Raw genomic sequence first — 16604 nt, 5'->3', positions numbered from 1 at the left:
ATTTGACTAGAGTTTATGTGAAAGTATCTGAAGATAAGGTGAGCTTTTAACATTAGCAACTGCCTAGATGAAAATTAGTGTAAGGATCATAAAACCCATGGGGAGGGAACTTAGACACACGTCGTTAAAGCAGTGATATGATGGAAATGTTAGAGTTAAATAAAATAGAGCAATTGTCAGCATCGTAAATAGACGCTTACATTCAGGACAACATATAAAGTAAGACCCAGTGAAGAGGAAAGGAACATGTGTTAAGAATGATAGGCACTTCCAATAAAAGACAAAGCTATGATATGAACAAAATGACTGTAGTCTGATTATCACTACTTTCCACAGAGAGTTTCAGTTTTATATCTCAATTATTGGATAAAATTTTATTTTGATTAATATGCGTAAAGTGCCTGTAGGTTTTTGAATGTGCATAATTATTGAGGTTTCAGCTGTTTGGATATGTCAAGAAATAGGAGGTTTGATAAAATTAAATGTAATATTCTGAATGCTCAGAAAAAGATATTTTAATTAATGAGAATTGATAAAACTCTATGAAGGATGGTAATGACTACAGAATATACAGACAAATTACTTGAAAACATTAGAAATCAGAGAAATTCTTTGAATTCATTTCTGCAGCATAAGATTTTCACCAAATACTTAGAAAGTATCACTATTTACTTACTAATTCAATTGCAATAAAACAAGGTAAAATATTGCATAGTTCTATTTTGTATATATTTCAGCTTAGAACTGATTTTACAAATAATCAATCTACAAAAATCTTACTGTGAATTTTTTAGTTGGATGCACACATCTATCTCTATAAGATTAATGGTGAAATAATCCCTACAGTGGAGACAAACAAGGGCGATCAGCACTTATCTCAGGGAGATCTTCTCAAACACTCTTACGCTATAAAGGTTAGTGTGTATGAATCATATAAGAGGGTTGTGCTTTTATTTCTGGCTTTGCTGGAATCACCTCTGCTGATTACGTATTCCTTACAAAGCACACTATGGAAAATAGGATCTAATAAAGAAGATCTGAGTGACAGTAAGAAGCACAAACTGGACCTGAATGAAAACAAGTGCCTAAAACAGGGGTGACACCAAGATGGATATTTCTAAGCAACATAAAATAAATGAATGCCATAGAGGAGTTGGCTGAGCACTAAAATCTAGTTTATCTCTGTTCATTGAAAACCCACATAACTGAAATTCAAAGAAAATCAAAAGATAAATTCTAAGGCCAATTCAGAATCATAATGTCGTTAGGATTGGAGCCATATGCACTGCAAATATGCATAAGGTATGACATGATAGAACTAATCTAGGATGGCATTATCTATATAGGAAATGCTCTAAAAACTTGCTATGGAATATTTTATAGGTTTCCTATATTTATGTTTAACTGTACATATTTTTGTTTTTAAATACTTCTGCACTTGAAAATAATAATAAAGACTTATTATTTTCAGAGACTGAATACTGATAATTTCTCATCAAAGAAAACCTTCATGTACTTTGAACAAGAAGTATAAAATGTGAAATATATATAAAAACACATCACATTGTAAAATATTTTAAAGTAACCTACCAGCATAAATGTTTGTGTATTACTATGGTGAATTGTTCATAATGGTACATAAACTTAGAGAAATAATATTTCTATTTAAATCTAAATTGTCAAGGAGTATATTCTTATAATACATCGGTTTTTATGAAGAAACCGATGTATCTTGTACATAAGAAACAATTATATAGTTGCTGAAATCCACTTTGAGGTATAAGTTTAAACCCATACTTTACTTGATGTGAAACAAGATAATTCACCCTCCAAAACATTAAAGGAAATTCTCAATTTGATTTGGAATTTTGCTAGGTAGATCAATAAAATAATTCAACATATTGCTGGGTAGTGGTGGCACACACCTTTAATCCCAGCACACAGCTAGGGCTACACAGAGAAACCCTGTCTCAGAAAACAAAACAAAACAAAAAAAACAAACAAAAAAAAACTCAAAATGTCTTAGCCAGTGCAGGATTCTGCTGCTGACGCCTCATAAGGCCTGACTTTGATCTTAGCACACACTGTAGGATGACATAATTTGATCGCAGAATTTTCTTTCACATGAGAATGTTAGCTACCTCAAAAATCTGTGCACACACAAATAATGAATGTAATAACAAGTGTGAAAGTACTGTACTGTGAATATGTCAATGGTAAAAAAGCACTTTTCTCTCAAAATCATTACATAATATTCATGAACACTACAAAACAAATGCTCGTCCCCTATTATGATAGACTAAAGAAAAGAATTATATGTAAATGCAAATGTAATAATTACAAGGAATGCATTTAAGCTCACAAAGCTAATAAGAAATATGAATTGTAGAGAACAAAAATATTCATCCATTGAAATGCAAAGAAAATTCCAAAATGATAAATAAAGTATCAAGTGAAAAAATAAATGAAAGTCCTAATCTTTGTGGAACATATGCCTTTCTGTGGTCAGTGCTATATTAGAAAACTATACCAAGTGAATGAGATTTGTAAGACAATTCTGTTAATTCCTTTTAATAAAAGCCATTGTATTTCTTTCACAAAGTTTGGTTGTTTTTTTCTGAATTTATGACATCTTAAACATTTTGACAGGAAACAATCCTGTGAAATAGCCAGACACTAAATGCTTACATAACTGAAAAAATATAGTCTTTCAGCAAAGGGCTTGATGCTTCACAATATAAAGTCAAGCACATTCCAATGGAGAGAGGTGCATGAACTGTTGATATAACGTACAGAGGAAAAGTGGACTCATACAGAACAGTAATTATAATGTAGGAGAAAAGGCCTCAATGAACATCCAAACTTGACATACCTGTTATGCATATGAGAAAACTATGATATTATTTGAGACAAAATTTGATGTAAAAAATTAGATCTACCATAAAGTAGTTTATCCAAATAACAAATCTTGGATAGCCATAATTGCTACATTACAAATTTTCAAAATAAATCTGTGAAGGTAACAAAATATTCAATTTGCTTTTATATCTTGACATTTTTTTCTCCCCCACTATCTTTAATTTAATGACTTAATGACTCACTAAGATTTGACAAAACATAGTACTGTCAAACACCTGTATTTCATTTGGTCATTTTGCATTTGTTGATATCCAACACATTTATTCCTATGTTCATAATGATTTACAAGTGGTATTACTCTAGTTAGGGCCTTACTTCCTGGATCAGTACAAATAAAAGAAGGTCTTAGAAAGATAGAAATGTCTAATAAGTAAAAACACTTCTCATTTCCTTCATGAACTAATATTTCTCTCTAATTCAGCCAGACTTATCTGACACTATCCATTAATCTGGAATATATTATACAAACTAAGAAATATCCCAAAGACAACACCTTCATAGTAACTATGTTTTGGTGAACTCATCCAAAGAGATGAGAATAAATAATGGAAACTAATGGAAGATGATATAAGCACAGTAAAGGTGAAAAGAAAAATCAAATTAGAAACCAAACAGTTATATCAGAACTTGAGATAAATTAAATATCTGTAGAGAACAGAAGTATTCACAACTTCTAATTGTGACTCTCTAAGTATGGAATCAACTCCATATAATAAAATCAACCTCTTCGCTCAATTATTATCATAATGATGACAACTTTATACATTCAAGGACATCATCTAATATCACAAGCACAAATCAGGAGTTCAGAAATGCTATGAACAACAAGATCAGGGTCAGATTAAATCATACTTCCAGAAACTCATAACACTGGAAACTATTCAGACATTGTAAAATGACACAAATGGTCAAATTAGTGGTTAGATTCATCAATCAAATGAAGAAACAAAAATGAAAAAAGTCAGTTACTAGTGCATTTCACATTTGAGCAAAGAAAAGAGCCAAAAAGAAAATTAAATTGAGAAAAACATTTTAGAATCTCTAATAGAAATAGAAAAATTGTCACAACAAAACCCCCAAAGATTAAATAAGTTTAATGAGTACACCCACTAAATTATGATAATTCTGAACTCAGACAATGAATTAGTGTACTTACTGTAGGTAATTGTCCATATAATAGTATGGTAGATATGAATGTGGAATTTTGTTCATGGTGTAGTAAGTATGAATAGGGAAAAATGCACCAATAACCACATCACCTTTACGGTGAAAATCTTCAGTGATTATGTAATAGCATTTACTAATATTAAAGCTTATAAAGTCACAGAAAAAAATAGGAATCTGCAAGATCAACTGGATAAAAATCCAAGAGAACAGCATTTTACTACATGGGATTGCTTGAGGCAGATCAAACAATATCCAATAGATATATATGATCAGGTCATATTTTTGTTACCATGTAAGTTTAAACTTCATTGATGAATGAGGCTGTCACACTATTAATTCCAAGGTTTTCATGTTGCTTCCTAGATGATATTTGGTATTTTGAAACTATTTTTTTTTCTCACCTCTGCAGCTGAGGTCTTGTACTCAGGTAAAAAAACAACCTGGAAAATATGTTTGTTCATATTCTTCCCTAGCCAAAGGCATTATGATTTCAGTCAGTACTACAAATAGCAAGAGATCAGGGATGAACTCCTCCTGAGATGATCTGGCTAAAGTATGAAGCAAAAAAGCTTTCATATGAAAACAACTTTGGGTGTTTCCCACAGGTTACATCAGAAAAAAACCAACTTAGGGAAAATGAAAGGGCAGAAAACAAACTGTTGTAGGAATAAGCACTCGAAATTAATGTATTGCCTTGTGTAGGTACCTTTGGGGTTTAGTAGTAAAGACACAGGGCAACCTGTGTAAGGAAAGGCTGCTGGCACTTTTGATGGGGCACTCTCACAGCTAACCTTCAGGACCTGAATCTCTTATGGCCTTGTTGTGCCGACTGCATGACTCTCGCTGCTCTAACTCTGGGTCCTTTTCCTGTTCTTTCATCATTCGATGTCATTTTTTTCAGCATTGCTGCATTTAATCCATCCTTTGGCTTGCCCTGCCACAGATACAGCTATTAGCACTTTATTAATCAAAGGCCATACAAAAATAATAATTTTATACAAAAATAGCCACTCCATGGGTAAAAAGGAAAAGGTTCATTCTAAACTGACAAGGCTGTTTCCCAGGAAAGCAAGGAAAAGTCATAAAGCCCAAAAGTGACCTATACAAGTTAATAGGTATGATTCATATGTTAATGTAAGAGGCACATTTTTAATTAACCCACAAAAACAAGACTCTTCCTCAAACCCAATATAGAATGGGGCTTTTGTTTACATGTCTGACATTATAAAAAGGATTTTCTTGAAGGACAAGTAAACATATGTTACTCATATAAAATATTTTGCAGTTTGAGTTTGAGCAATTAGCAAATGCATAAGAAGTCAGAAATACATCATGAATTAGTTTTTGCTAATGTGAATAAGTTTTTGTAACATTAAAGTTTCTATCAAAATACAGAAATTCTTACTGATCTAAGATATTTAAGACGTTTTGTCACTTTTTTTTTAGTTTTTTTTCTTATTGGATATTTTTGGATTTACATTTCAAATGATCCCTTTCCTAGTTCTCCCTCCTCCAGGAATTCCCCTATCCTATTACCCCTCCCTGTGCTTCCATGAGGGTGTTTCTCCACCCACACACCCACTGCCACCACCACCCCCACCCCACACATTCCCCTACACTGAGGCATCTAGCCTTCACAGGACAAAGGGCCTTTCCTCCCTTTGACGTCCAACAAGGCCATCCTCTGCTACATATGGATCTGGAGCCATGGATCCCTCCATGTGTACTCCTTGATTGATGGTTTAGTCCCTCTTGGGGGTACAGGTTGGTTCATATTGTTGTTCCTCCTATGGAGCTGCAAACCCCTTCAGCTCCTTCATTGAGGATTCTGTGCTCAGTGCAGTGGTTGGCTGAGAGCATTCACCTCTGTATATGTCAGACACTGGCAGAGCATCTTAGGACATAGCTATATCAGACTCCGATCAGCAAGCACTTCTTGCCATTCACAATAGTGTCTGGGTTTGATGACTGTATATAGGAAGGATCCGCAGGTGGGGCAGTCTCAGGATAGCCTTTCCTTTAGTGTCTGATCCACACTTTGTCTCCATATTTCCTCCATTAAATATTTTGTTCTATCCTTCTAAGAAGGACTGAAGCATCCACACTTTGGTCTTCCTTCTTTTTGAGCTTCATGTAGTCTGTGAATTGTATCTTGGATATTCTGAGCTTTGGGGATAATATCCACTTATCAATGAGTGCATACAATGTGTGGTCTTCTGTGAGTAAAACTCAGGATCATACTACTTTCTATTCCATCCATTTGCCCAAGAATTTCATGAACTCATTGCTTTTAACAGCTGAGTATTAATTATGTAAATGTACCACATTTTCAGTATCCATTCCTCTGTTGAAGAACATCTGGTTTCTTTCTGGCTGTTATAAATATGGCTGCTATGAACGTAGTGGAGCATGTGTCCTTATTATATGTTGGAGTATCTTTGGGTATATGCCCACAAGTGGTACAGCTGGGTCCTAAGGTAATACTATGTCCAGTTTTCTGAAGAACCACCAAACTGAGTTCCAGAGTGATTGTACCAGCTTGGAATTCCATCAACAATGAAGGAGTGGTCCTCTTTCTCCACATCCTTGCCAGCATCTGTTCTCACCTGCAATTTTGATTGTAGCCATTCTGACTAGTATGGAAACTCAGGGTGGTTTTGATCTGCATTTTTCTGATGACCAAGAATTTTGCACATTTCTTTAGGTGCTTCTCTGCCATTAAATATTCCTCAGTTAATAATTCTTTGTCTAGCTCTGTACCACATTTTTAAATAGTGTTATTTAATTCTCTGGATTCTAACTCCTTGAGTTCTTTATATATATATTGGATATTAGCCCTCTATTAGATATAGGATTAGAAAAGATCTTTTCCCAATCTGTTGGTTGCAGTTTTGTCCTATTGACAGTGTTCTTTGCCTTACAGAAGTTTTTCCATGGTGTGAGGCCCCATTTGTCTATATTTGATCATAGAGCATAAGCCATTGGTGTTCAGTTTAAGAATTTTCCCCCTTGCCCATGTGTTTGAGGCTTTTCCCAACTTTCTCTTCTATTAGATTCAATGTACTGGATTTATATGGAGGCCCTTAATCCACTTGGACTTGAACTTTGTACAAGGAGATAAGAATAGATCAATTTGTGTTCTTCTACATGCTGACCACCAGTTGAATCAGCACCACTTGTTGAAATTGCTGTCTTTTTTCCACCGGATGGTTTTAGCTCCTTTGTCAGTGATCAAGTGACCATAGGTGTGTGGGTTTGTTTGTGAGTGTTCATTTCTAGTGTGTTGATTTGCCTGCCAGTACCTATACCATATAGTTTTTATCACTTGCTCTGTAATACAGCTTAAGGTCAGGGATGGTGATTCCCCCAGAAATTCTTGTATTGTTGAGAATAGTTTTTATTACCCTGTGATTTTTTTGCTATAACAAATGAAATTGCAAATTGCTCTTTATAAAGAGTTGAGTTGAAATTTTGATTGGTATTGCATTGAACCTGTACATTGTTTTGGCAAGGTGACCATCTTTACTGTATTAATCCTGCCAATCTGTGATCATGGGAGACCTTTCCATCCTCTGAAATCTTCTTTGATTTATTTCTGATGATGATTTTTTTTAATTTCCTTGGATTTTGTTCTTATGTCTCCCTTTTGATTTCTGGTTTTGTTAATTTGAATACTGTCTCTGTGCCCTCTGGTTATTCTGGCTAAGGGTTCATCTATCTTTTTTGATTTTCTCAAGGAATCAGCTCCTGCTTTTGCTGATTCTTTGTATAGAGCATTCAGGTGTGTTGTTAAGCTACTAGTGTATGCTCTCCCCAGTTGCTTTTCAGAGGCACTCAGAGTTAGGAGTTTTTCTATTAGCACTGCTGTCATTGTGTCCCATAAGTTTTGGTATGTTGTGTCTTCATTATTATTAAATTCTACAATGTTTTTAATTTTATTTTTTATTTCTCCTTGATAAAACTATCATTGAGTAGAGCATGTTCAGCTTCCATGTATATGTGGGCTTTCTGTTGTTTGTGTTGTTACTGAAGACCAGCTTCAGTCCGTGGTGAACTTAGATAGGATTCATGGGGTTATTTCAATCTTCTTGTATCTGCTGAGCCGGTTTGATATGGTCAGTTTTGGAGAAGATATCATGAGGTGCTGAGAAGATGATATAATCTTTTGTTTTAGGATGAGATGATCCTCATACAAATATCTGTTAAATCCTTTGGTTCATAACTTCTGATAGTTTCACTGCATCTCTGTTTACATTCTGTTTCCATGATCTATCTGTCCATTGCTGAGAGTAGGGTGTTGAATGCTCCCATTATTATTGTGTGAGGTATAATGTTTGCTTTGAGCTTTATTAAAGTTTCTTTTATAAATGTGGTTACCCTTGCATTTGGAGCATTGATGTTCATAATTGAGAGGTCTTCTTGGTACACTTTTCCTTTAACGAGTATGAAGTGTCCTTATCTTTTTTGATAACTTTTGGTTGAACGTCAGTTTAATTCTATTTTAGAATGGCTAATCCAGCTTGTTTCTTGGGATCAATTGCTTGGAAAAAATTTTTCCAGCCTTTTACTATGAGGTAGTGTGTGTCTTTTTCACTGAGGTATGTTTCCTATATGCAGCAAAATGCTCGGTCCTGTTTACATATCCAGTCTGTTAGTCTATGTCTTTGTATTGGTGAACTGAATCCATTGATGTAAAAAAATATTAAGGAACAGTGATTGTTGCTCCTGATATTTTTGCTGTTAGAGTGTAATTATGTTTGTGTAGCTATCTTCTTTTGGGTTTGTTGAACAAAGATTACTTTCTTGCTTTTTCTAGGGTGTAGTTTCTGTCCATGTGTTGGCATTTTCTATCTATTATCCTTTGTAGTACTGGAATTCTGGGAAGTTTCTGTGTAAATTTGGTTTTGTCATGGATTATCTTGGAGCCATGGGTAACACCATGTGTACTATGTGGTTGATGTTTTTGTCCCCAGATCTCTTATAATGAGGTACCTAAAGACTTGGAGGCCTTAGCCAATAAGCCTTCCTTCCCAGATTTTCCTCCCTGTAAAACGCATTTAACCTCAAGCCTACCATAACAAGGGGGGGGGGGGAGAAAGTATGGTTTTACTTAACCACTTTCTGCCATGAAAATAAATGCCATTAAAACCATGGACTGTCTCTTTTCATTGGGATTCACCATGGGGAGCCATGGAGAAGGCCTTTGCCTATAGAATTCCCATCTATTCTCCCATAGAAGGCCTCTCTATGCTCCCAGCCATGACTGCCTCCAAGCACAAGCCCAAGTCAACCACCAACAAGCCCACATTCACCCCACAGGACCATCAGGAGCTTTCCTCCATTCCTCCCCCGACCCAGCCCACAGCCAGATGCAGCCCATGGGACCCACTCAGTTCTCAGCTCTTCTGGGGCTTCCAGTAGCACCTGTGTGTCAAAGAGTCTGAGAAACAGATAGCCTCAGCCTCACCACAGGCCACAGGAACCCCGGAGTCAGCTCTAGCTGTCTGTACTCAGACTGTTCTTCCCCAACCCAGAGCAGTGTCCTGGGGCTTCCCTAGAGTCCATTGCCCACCCAGCACTGGTGTGGGGTAAGCATGGCCATCTTTCCAAGACCTGCCTCTCTGAGTGGCTGATCCCTGTGACAAAATGGATGTGGACATGAGGTCCGCCAGAACATTGATCTATGAGTGGCTGATCCCTGTGACAACATTGGTACAGAATTTTGTATATTGGTACAGAAATAAGATTATTTTTGATAAATTGTAGAGCTAATCATATATTGATATAAGTTTAAGGTTATTTTCACACACACAACATAAACATGTTGTCAGTATTTACTCAAGGTATTGTACTTAAATAATTCTGCAATGTAAAGATCTAATCTTTCTGAAAACTGATTGTATGGGGTAAAAAAGAAATACATGTTGGGTGTCAAACAGTTAAACTCAGGCACTAGGGTAGTTAATTACAGTCTTGTTTTTCAAGGTAATTCAGATAGCAAAGAGCTAAGAATAAATAATGTTGGGCAACTCAGATATACTATAAATAGATAACTGTTGTGGGCTGTCCTGATGCTGTATGTATTCTGATGTCCATTCTGCTTTCTCAAAAGATGTTGCCCCAAGGAGCAATGCATCATGTACTAAGGCAAGTGAATCTTCTCCCCATTTTGACTTGTCAATAAAGACTACAGTCTGTAATTGAGCAGCAGAGTAAAAGATGGGACAGGCAGAGAATGGGGACCTGGGATGGGGGCTTTAACTAGGAAGGGGGATAACATTTGAAATTTAAATAAATAAAATAACCAATTAAAAAGAGAGTGGGGACAGGTAAAGAAGACACCAAAAAAGAAGAAAGGGTAAGGATAGCAGGAGGAAGCCATGATGAGGCATATCCACATGGCCAGGAGAAATTACAAGTAGCAAGGGATAAGTTAGTTTATTGTTAGATCTGCCAATTCTAGGCATATAGCTCAGAAATATAATAACTGGATAGTGTGTTTGCTATCTGGGCTTATTGGGACTGGAAACTCTAGCAACTAATTGGTACGACTTACCTGGCTTAGGACGCAATTAATCTGAAATAATAGTTCACTTTCCCCACCTCCCAAATATAAACAACTAGAGCTGTGCTATAAAGATGCAGCAGGTTGGAACTTAAACACTGAGTGTGTCTAAGGAGTCTACAGAGATATAACTAAGAAGTACTCTTTCCAAGCCTCAAGTAAACTGTGGCAACCAGAGGCAGTGCCCCAGCCCGGAGCTGGGACAAAGGCAGCACCAGTGCCACAATGTGTTTGGGTTTCTCTGTTCCTAATGAATCAAAGCTTAGAATCAACAGGTGAAAAACAACAACAACAAAAACAACGACAACAACAACAACAACAACAACAAAACCCGACAAAAACCAAAAAAAGCACAGCTAAATTTCCAAAGCTTTCTCACAGGCACGGCAGGCTCATCTCCCTAACAGAGACCCTTCCCGTGCTCACTTCGCCATATTACCCACATCTAAACAGGACACAGAACAGTCCAACCTGCTCCTACGACTGCTTGCACTGTAGGCTGTCTGAGATTATCGAACATGCTGCCTACTACAACCAAAACAAAGACAGAGACAACTCAGAAATAGAGAAGCCTTGGGTCTTCCTAAGCTTCTCCTTACAAAAAGAATTGGAGGGGACTGCAATGTCCTGAATCGTTCAGCAGAGGGAGACAAAGGTACAAGAATCTCTAGATCAGGTAGGTAAGAATTACAAATTATCCACATAAGAGTTTTGAAAAGAAAAAAATGAAGAAGAGAACTTATGGGACTTTCAGTAAGGGCGGGATCCAGGAAAGGGGAAATCATTTGAAATGTAAATAGAGAATATATCGAATAAAAAAAAGAAAGGAAAAAATGGAATATAGTAATATTGTAAGAAATTAGACAAATAGGGATGGATTATTAAATCTACTCTTAAACAAAAGCATTTTATAGCCATAATATTACATTGTTAGAGATCTTTATATTTTCATATAGAATTGAGGTTATAATTTGTTAAATTGATACAGAAATTAGTATATTGATAGAACGTTTATGGGTTTTGTTGATATAAACCTTGGTATATTTATACAAAATTTAAGATTAAATTTGATACTCTTACTTAGGCATTGTGCCTCCTCAACTCATTTAAAACACAAGGTTAAATCACTGCCCTTTGGAAAGCTGATATTGCAAACTATTTAGGATAATTAGTGGTGTAGGTTAACATTCAGTCTCTGACATTTCATTGAGATTTGGAAGCTGCGTCTCTCTACTTCCTGCATAATCAAATAATATTTATTTCTTCCCAAAGCTCTGAAGGGGATGAAGAGTAGATAATTATAATATCACAATTAAATTTAAGTTATTTAGGTTTTTATAAAAGATGTCTTTATGATGGTAATAAAAGTTAAAAGCAAATATTATTCTGATAAAAATTTTAAATTGATTAAGTTAAGATAGATGATAAAATACCGTATATAAATTTCCATATATAATGGACTGGGTGCTATAAATATATATCGTATCTTAAAATTTTCTGAATTATAATTGTATTCAATTTATATCTGAGAGAAAGGTTGCCATTTATTGAACTATAAAGGGGAATGGTTGAAGTTTAATCTTTTGCTGTGTATTGTAATTGTAAGCATGGGTGACCAAGACCAGGTTGCTCCAGATAAAAGAGAGTCTGCATGCAGATGCAAGTGGCACCATGTGGCCTTGCCTCCCGGTTATTTCTGATTGGCAAATAAATATGCTTATAGCCAATAGCAGGGCAAGGGAGGCATAGGTGGGTCTTATGGTTGCCAGGCAGGAGGGAGATGAGAGGAGCCATAAGGGAGAGAAAAGGTGACAGAAGAGAGAAAAATTAGCGTGGGTGAGGTGAGTCATGGAAAGATGGCTCTGAGAGCTGACCAGTTGGAGTAAGAGTATCCTAGATGAGATACGGTAAGTAATAATGGGGTTATCGATAGGCAAGTAGACTTTAATTGTGTAGACAGAAGATCTCTGCCTATCTCTAATGCTGATTACGACTTTCTAGAATGGCTGGAGAGTTGGTTGGCTCAGTGGTTAAGAGCACTGACTACTCTTCCAAAGGTCCTGAGTTCAGTTCCCTCGCGATTATCTAGAATAGGATCTTACACCCTTTTCTGGTGTGTCTGAAGAGAACTACAATCTACTCATATAAATAAAATAAATAAATCTTTTAAAAAAAAGACATACTGGAAATAATAAAAGTTTTATATATTTTATTCAAGAACTAAATGGTCAAACCAGGAGAGAAACTCCAGGTTGGTTTTATGAATTTTTACATCTCTTCCCTTGCCTAAGAAAGAATGAAGAGTATAAAGGAGAATGAGAAAGAAATCTCTGAATCAAAGTTCCTAAACTTTACTAGATCCATGTCCAAGAGTAAAACTTTGTAACCAAGCCCTAATAGAAACAGAAGAACAAATACCTAATTCATTCTATGAGGACACAATTACCCTGACACCTAAACTGTACAATGACCCAACAAAGACAGAACTTAAGAACAATTTCTCTTATGAACCTTGATGCAAAAATACTTAATAAAATGCTAGCAAACTGAATACAAGAACATATCAAAAACATCATTCAGCATGATCAAGTAGGCTTCATTGCAGAGATGTAGGCATCTTTTAATGCACAATAATCCAGCAATGTAATCCACTACATAAACGAACTCAAAGGAAAAAAGATCACAAAACCATCTCATTGGATCCTAAAAAAAAAAAAAAGAAAGAAAAAAGAAAGCCTTTGACAAAATTCAACACCCTTCATGTTATAAGTTTTGGATATATTGGAAACTCATGATACATACCTAAACATAATAAAAGCAATATACAGCAAACTAATAGCCAACATCAAATTAAATGGAGAGAAACATGAATCAACCCCAGCTAAAATCAGAGACAAAACAAGGCTGACACTCTATCCCTATCTATTCAATATAGTACTTAAAGTTCTAGCTATTAGACAACAAAAGGAGAGCAAAAGGATACAGATTTGAAAGGAAGAAGGCAAGGCATCACTATTTGTGGATGATATGAGAATATACATTAGTGAGCCCCAAAATTCTACCAGAGGCCTCCTAGAACTGAAGAACAGCTTCATCAAAGTGGCTTAATATAAAATTAACTCAAAAAATCAGTAGCCATCATTTATACAAGTGATAAATGTGCTGAGACAAATTATCACAATAGCCACAAATAGTACAAAATATCTTGGTATAACTCTAACCAAGTAAGTGAAAGATTTATATGACAAGAATTTCAAATTCCTGAAGAAAGAAGTCAAAAAAGATGTCAGAAGATAAAAAAAATAAAAATTAAATAAAAAATTAAAAAGTCTGCCATGCTCATGGATCAGTAGTATTAACATAGTGAAAATGGCCACCTTACCAAAAGCAATCTACCTATTCAATGCAATCCTAATACAATTCTTCACAGACATGGACAGAACAATATTCAAATTCATATGGAAAAAAACAGGATAGATAAAATAATTCTCAACAACAAAAGAACTTCCAGGGTAATCACCACCCTGACCTCAAGATATGCTACAGAGCAATATTGGTAAAACCTTCATGATATTTGTACAGAGAAAGATGGGTTGACCAATGGAATATAACTAAGACCCAGAAATAAACTCACACACCCATGGGCAGCTGCTGTTCAACAATTGGTGCTGGCCAAACTGGAGCTCTGCATGTAGAAGAATATAAATTGATCCATATTCATCACCCTTCACAAAGCTCAAGTCACACTGAATTTTTGCATAGCACAAAATTTCCTGAACAGAACACCAATGGCTCAAGCTCTAAGATCAAGAATTGATACATGGGACCTCAAGTTTCTATAAAGCAAAGAACATAGTCAGCAGGACAAAACAGCAACATACAGATTATGAAAAGATCTTCACTAACTCTACATTTTGAAATTAAACATATAATGGAAATAGAATATAATCCTTGAAGACATGCAATAATGGAAAGATCTCACTTTACTTTAACAGAAAATTTTAAAAATTAAAAAGAAATAAAATAGATTAACATTTGTTTCCTTATAAGCAATTGCAAGCTTCACTAAGAACACTTCTTCATCAAAGTCTATACATACTTAATTTCCTTAATTTATCTTACTAGGGCAGAAAAACATTTTGATTCAGAAACAAATAGAGAAATTTTTCACCCATGAAATATCTACATTAAGATAGCTGCAGATGCAAAATTGCAAAAAAAGGAATGCTGTTAGTTTGAAGGAAAAGGTATGCTCTTGTGTCTTTTCAGGATAGACAACAACTCTGGTTGCCCAGAACTTGGATTCAGAGACAATATGAAATTGAAGGCAAAAGCAGCAATGAAGTGCTCCTAATGGTCCTCAATGAAGAGCTGTCCATTCAAGTTATGGCTCATTTACTAGGGTGGCTCAATCTTTTCCTTATAATTTTACAACAAAAAAAATATTCTGCTTGTGTACCTTTGCCTTACTTTTGCTTATTGGATAATTTTATTTTTCATATCAAGAAAATATGTTAACTGTAAAATGTATTCTTGCATTACTATTCTTGTATATTGTTTAACTTTACTTCATATTCAGTAATGCTTGAGAAACAACACAGTCATGTATGGTTACCTGCATGTATGGGTGACTTTACTACTAGAATTCTTTGATAAAATTTAAAAAGAACAAAGCATATGTTAGATTTTGTTGTTGCTGTTATTTTATATCTTATTGCTGTAGCCACTAGAGGCTCAGTAGCTGGTGCTGATTTGCATACTTCTTGGTAAACTAAATGTTTTTTTAGAACAATGGCATAAAGACTAATAAATTGTGGGTTCATCAGGTGAACATCAGTGCGAGGCTGCAGACAGGAATAGATGCATTAAAGCAATCTATATACTGATTAGGACAAAGATATTTGAGTGAGCAACAACAGCTGCAGTTAAATTGGAGTTGGAATTGTACTAAATTTTGTGTTACTAATTTTCAATATAGGACCAGACTTCAAGACTGAAAAAAGATTCAGCAATATTTGAAAGGAAATCCTACTGTTTGAAAGGATATTGAACAATTACAATACCAAGTGATGAACATATTCAAAAAAGCAATTTCTTTCTGATGGTATATCTGATATTGCTCAAATATTAACTAATAAATTGTCTTGAATGGATGCTAGAACTTTACTACAGAATGTGACTCATGCAGTTGGAATAGCCAGTATTCCTTCACTTATTAGTATTGTTTTAATTGGCATTGTTGATTGGCTATTTATCAATGTTGCTTTCATGAGCACACTTTGCAAATACATACCTTGTGGCAAAAAGTTTCAAAAACTAAATTTAAAATTAAAAAAGGAGGAAATTGTAGAGAAATGGCATGAAGTGACTGTTTCTAGCTTGCTAACTATGTGGTGACATAGGATTCTTATAAATCTCAGTATACTGAGATACTAAGAAGACATACTTTCTTAAGCAGAGAATACAGATGTTCAGCCAATAAATTGCATGCCAGAGGAAATGCATTTCATGATCCTTTTCTCAAGAGAAAGTAACTGTGTTTATAGTTTAATTAGACAACATATCAAAGAGTTGAACTGCAGACAGATTTCTCAGTCTGCAAGGAGGTTTGTGTCGCCTTGAACTATGATAAGCTATTGCTAGGGAAACAGGCTATGGAGAACTAGAAGCTGTGGGAAATCTTTATTCTGCTTTGTCTACAAAAGATGCTGGAACATTAAATAAACTATGCATTCATATCCTGTGTCCTGACTAATTAATGCAAACCTCACCTGGGACCTCACAGTACACTAAACATTGCCAGCAGCTGACCTAGACATATGCAGGCACTCACAGCCAAGCATTGGATGGAGGTTGAGGACCCTGATGGAAAAGTTAGGGGAAATACTGAAGGAACTGAAGGGGACACAAACCCCATAGGAAGCCCAACAGTGTTAACTAACCTGGTCTCCTG

The 16604-nt window shown here is 35.4% G+C and overlaps 2 protein-coding genes across 2 annotated transcripts in view; both read right to left on the bottom strand.

Annotated features, from left to right (window-relative positions):
• The window catches only part of LOC127673560 (vomeronasal type-2 receptor 116-like), a 31706-nt gene extending 27407 nt beyond the window's left edge, over window positions 1-4299 (bottom strand). The window contains exon 1 of the mRNA XM_052169238.1: window positions 4076-4299. Within this exon, the coding sequence (XP_052025198.1) occupies window positions 4076-4299 (224 nt within the window). The remainder of the gene's footprint in view (window positions 1-4075) is intronic.
• LOC127673567 (formyl peptide receptor 2-like) overlaps window positions 1-16604 on the bottom strand; it is a 476281-nt gene that overhangs the window by 390302 nt on the left and 69375 nt on the right. The gene's annotated exons all lie outside the window — the stretch shown is intronic.

Source organism: Apodemus sylvaticus, chromosome 23 (assembly GCF_947179515.1).
Source record: "Apodemus sylvaticus chromosome 23, mApoSyl1.1, whole genome shotgun sequence".
In the NCBI taxonomy this organism is placed as follows: domain Eukaryota; kingdom Metazoa; phylum Chordata; class Mammalia; order Rodentia; family Muridae; genus Apodemus; species Apodemus sylvaticus.
The sequence above is the reverse complement of the archived record's forward strand: the minus strand, read 5'-3'. Positions and strand labels throughout refer to the sequence as shown.